General features: G+C 59.1%; 1 protein-coding gene across 1 annotated transcript in view; it reads left to right on the forward strand.

The window, feature by feature from the left end:
• Positions 1-4240: 4240 nt before the first annotated feature.
• The window catches only part of SCNN1D (sodium channel, non voltage gated 1 delta subunit), a 5692-nt gene continuing 5538 nt past the window's right edge, over positions 4241-4394 (forward strand). The window contains exon 1 of the mRNA XM_011956382.1: positions 4241-4306. Coding sequence (XP_011811772.1) covers positions 4241-4306 — 66 coding nt within the window. The remainder of the gene's footprint in view (positions 4307-4394) is intronic.

A 4394-nucleotide genomic window follows, 5' to 3' on the forward strand; every position in this document is an offset into this window, starting at 1 on the left:
GAGTCTCGCTATGTCACCCAGGCTGGAGTCCAGTGGCGTGATCTCCATTCACTACAAGCTCCACCTCCTGAGTTCACGCCATTCTCCTGCCTCACCCTCCCAAGTAGCTGGGACTACCATGCCCAGCTAATTTTTGTACTTTTAGTAGAGACAGGATTTCACTGTGTTGGCCAGGATGGTCTCGATCTCTTGACCTTGTGATCCTCCCGCATTGGCCTCCCAAAGTGCTGGGATTACAGGGGTGAGCCACTGCGCCCGGCCTTACGTTTTAGGGATATGAGACATCAATCAATACATGTAAGATTTACATTGGTTCCATCTGGAAGGGTGGAACAACTCGAACAGGGGCTTCCAGGTCATAGGTAGATTTAAAATTTTTCTGGGCCAGGTGCAGCGGCTCACACCTGTAATCCCAGCACTTTGGGAGGCCGAGGTACGCAGAGCACTTGAGCCCAGGAGTTCAAGGTCAGCCTGGGCAACATGACAAGACCCTATCTCTACAAAAAATACAAAAATTATCAGGGTGTGGTGGCACATGCCTGTGATCCCAGCTACTGGAGAGGCTGAGGCAGAAGAATCGTTTGAACCTAGAAGGCTCAGGCTGCAGTGAGCCGAGGTCACACCACTGCACTCCAGCCTGGGTGACAGAGCAAAACTCTGTCTCGGAAAAAAAAAAAAAATCTGATTGGCAATTGGTGGAAAGAGTTATTATCAGTAGAAGGGAATGTCTGGTTGCAATATGGGGTTGTGGAGATGAAGGTTTTATCACAGATGAAGTCACCAGGTCACACGCCTCAGAGAGAAGCAACTGTAAATGCTTCTCGTCCGACTCAAGGTCTGAGGTGATGCTGATGCTGGTCAGCTGTGCCTGAATTCCAACAGGGAGGAGACACGAGGTGCGCCCCACCCCCTTCCCATCATGGCTGAGCTAGCTTTTCAGGTTAACTTGGGAATGCCTGTGGCTGAGACCAGGGGTCCACTCAGACAGTTCAGGGCTTATCATTTTATTTTTGGTTTATGAGGGAACCTAGAAGGCAGCCCACACACACCTCACTCCTCCCAGTGGGAGACACCAGCCAGACCCCAGGCTCCACCCTCCCACCCTCAGCACCCACCCAGGCTAGCAGCCGGGGGCACCTTAGCGCCTGTTCTGTGGACGCTCCACCAGACAGTGCAACTGATGCCCAGGGCTGAGGGGGCTCTGCCGGGGAGGCTCTTCACCTGCCTGGGTACAGGACCCCAGAGGGACCCCAGGCCACCCCTGGCCTGCCCACGCCCACAGGAATCCTGACCTTGGGCTGCATGTCTGTTGCACCAGAACCCTCCCAGGGCTGACTCAGAGTGACCCTGAGTGGGGGATGCTCACCCCAGGGGAGGAAACTGGGCTCTGGGGTAGGAGGTCCTGGCTGGGGTCCCACAGATGCCAGGTGCCTGCCATCTCCAGGGCGGCACTGGCATGGGAGACAACACCGCTCCCTCATTACCGGTGGCCTGGCTACCTTAGTGGCCCACAGGGGTGAGCTCACAGCCATGCTCGGTAAATGGGGCCTGGCTGTCCCTCCTGGGAAAGGGCAGAGGCATGGGGCCAAAGGGAGCCAGGGATGCCTGCCTGTCCCTTCTCTCATTCAGGCTCACGTGGTCATGGTGCAGTGACCACAGGACCCCCACATGCCAGGAACTGGTTTCAGCCCACCCCACCCCCTGCACCGGGCCAGCGAGGGGATGACCCAGAAGAGGGGGAGGACCATTTGGCTTCACCAGCACCGGACATGTGCTCTGTGGCCGCCCCCTCTGCCTCCTCTCTGGCCCGATACAGGGGTGTGGGACGGGTGACTGAACCTCAGCCCTTCAAGGCCTTCTCCAGGAGGCTGGGAGGGGAGTGTAGCCGGGAGCTGCGTGATCCAGCTGAGATGTGCTTGGACTCAGGCCCTGCAGGGCTTGGGCCATTGAAGGTGAGCCCTGTCCCCTGCCAGGGCTCCCCCTCCCACAGGAAGCTGGGGGCCTTGCTCCCTGTAAGCTGCGCTTTGGCTGGACCAGGCCCCTCTGGCCGGACCTGGGCTCTCTCCCTGTCTGCACCCTGCACCAAGGCTGGGCTCTCTGCCAGGCTACTCCCAGGGACACAGGGAGGCGCAGGCTGCTTCCAGCCACAATCACTAACAAACACCTAGGACCTTGCCCCTGGCTGCCAAGTAGCCCCTGGGCCACGTGTGCCCCGTCTCCTCGGCAGGTGCGGCCCACCCACAAAGCTGCCCCGATGTGGTGGGGGAGATGCCCCAGGCCTATGCTGTGTCTGGGGGTCCTGCCGCTGGTCTGTGGGGTCTCCGTGACATCAGCTCCCCCTGCCACGAGCTTGGAGAGGCGCCCCAGCCCCATCTGGCGCTCGAGGAAATCAGCACAGAGAGATTGAGTAACCTGGGAAGGCCACACCACCAGTGACGAAGCTGTGATTCTCACGGGCCTGGGTGACTCCAGCACGACTTCCCTCTCCGGGACGTCACTGGTGGCAGCTGCTTCCTTCCAGAGCCTGCAGGCAGGTGACCTCACCCTCCTCAGAGCCATGGCTCTGCTGCTGGACCCTGTGGGGCTGGGCTCCCCCAGCCAAGCCCAGGGACTACTTGGGGCAGGATGTCAGGAACACAGAGCCCACCCTTCCAACGTGGGCCCGGCTGGGTCTGGTCATCTGGGATGGTGAGGCCACCTGGATATCTAGGGTCCCACAGTAGACAGGGGTGGGGTGGTCCTGGGGGACAGGGACACCTGCCTTCCACACACAACCACACTGGGGCTAAGGATGCCAGCCTGGGAGACTGTGATTTGGACCCTGACAGTAGCACGTGGTCTTAGCGTGTGTGAGGTCTTAGTGTGTCGTGAGTCACTTTTTTTTTTTTTTTAGACGGAGTCTCACTCTGCCACTCTCCTGCCTCAGCCTCCCGAGTAGCTGGGACTACAGGTGCTGCCACCACGCCCAGCTCATTTTTTATATTTTTAGTAGAGACGGGGTTTCACCGTGTTAGCCAGGATGGTCTCGATCTCCTGACCTCGTGATCCACCCGCCTCGGCCTCCCAAAGTGCTGAGATTACAGGCGTGAGCCACCGCGCCCAGCCGTCGTGAGTCACTTTCACGTGTGCCAGCATCTTGGTGTGTGTGGTGTGTGGACTGAAAACATGCCGTGCCTTTAGCGTGTGACACGCCATATTAGCGTGTGATGCGTCATCTTAGTGTGTGGTATGGTTGGTGGTGGCTGTAGTGTTCAGCAGGGAGAGTGAGCCCCTGTCCCCACTCAGGGGAGCAGGTGCCGTCTCCACACCAGGCCCTTGGTGGTTCCCACATTAGCACCTGTCCCAGTGGCTGGGCCTCTGGTCCTGAGAGACACTGGATCTGGGAGCTGAGGTCCCCACTCAGTGTCTGTCAGCCACATACTCTTGTGGTCAGAGCTGCAGGAGGAGAGCGGGCAGGGAAGGGAGGGAGTGTTGGGAGCCCACAACAGCGCCGGATCTGAGTTCCAGGAGCCGGCAGAGAAAGACGGGGCTTCCGGGCCAGGCGTGGTGTCTCAAGCCTATAATTCCAGCACTTTGGGAGGCTGAGGCGGGCAGATCACCTGAGGTTGGGAGTTCAAGACCAGCCTGACCAGCACAGATAAACCCCATCTCTACTAAAAATACAAAATTGGCCGGGTGTGGTGGCACATGCCTATAATCCCAGCTACTGAGGAGCAGGAGAATTGCTTGAACCCGGGAGGTGGAGGTTGCAGTGAGTCGAGATCGCGCCATTGCACTCCAGCCTGGGCAACAAGAGTGAAACTCCATCTCAAAAAGAAAGAGAGAAAGAGAAGGGGTGGGGGGGAGGAAGGGAGGGAGGGAGAGAGAGACAGAGAGAGAGAAAGAAAAAAAGAAAAGGAAGGAAGGAAGGGAGGAAGGAAGGAAGGAAAGAAAGAAAGAGGCTTCCAAGGGGGTCTCAGCCCAACACTGCCCTCCCCCTCCCTACAGAGGCTACAGCCCCTTACTCTCAGCCAGGGTCAGGACCTCGGTCCTCCCCTGCAGGGCTCAGGATGGGAAAGGCTCGCCTGCAGAGGGATGGGCATCTCTGTCCTCCAGGAATTCCCCTTCTGGGTCCAGGGCAGGTGTGGCCGCCCTGGCTGGGCCCTCCCTCGCCTGCAGCACGGCCCCACGCCCAGCCGGCCTGTTTTAAATAGGAGGCCACAGACTCCATCCTGCTTCAGAACTGCCAGCTGCCCCCGCAATGGCTGAGCGCCTAAGCATGAACGGGAGAGTGGAAGCAGCGGCACAGCGGGGCTCCCACCTCCAGGTACGGTGGGGGGTTGGGGTGAGGGGGCCCTGCCTCGAAGTACCGTGGGGGTTTGGGGTGGGTGTGGGGGGCTCCCACCTCAAGGTAC

This window comes from Colobus angolensis, unplaced genomic scaffold (assembly GCF_000951035.1).
Source record: "Colobus angolensis palliatus isolate OR3802 unplaced genomic scaffold, Cang.pa_1.0 Scaffold416, whole genome shotgun sequence".
Lineage (NCBI taxonomy): Eukaryota > Metazoa > Chordata > Mammalia > Primates > Cercopithecidae > Colobus > Colobus angolensis.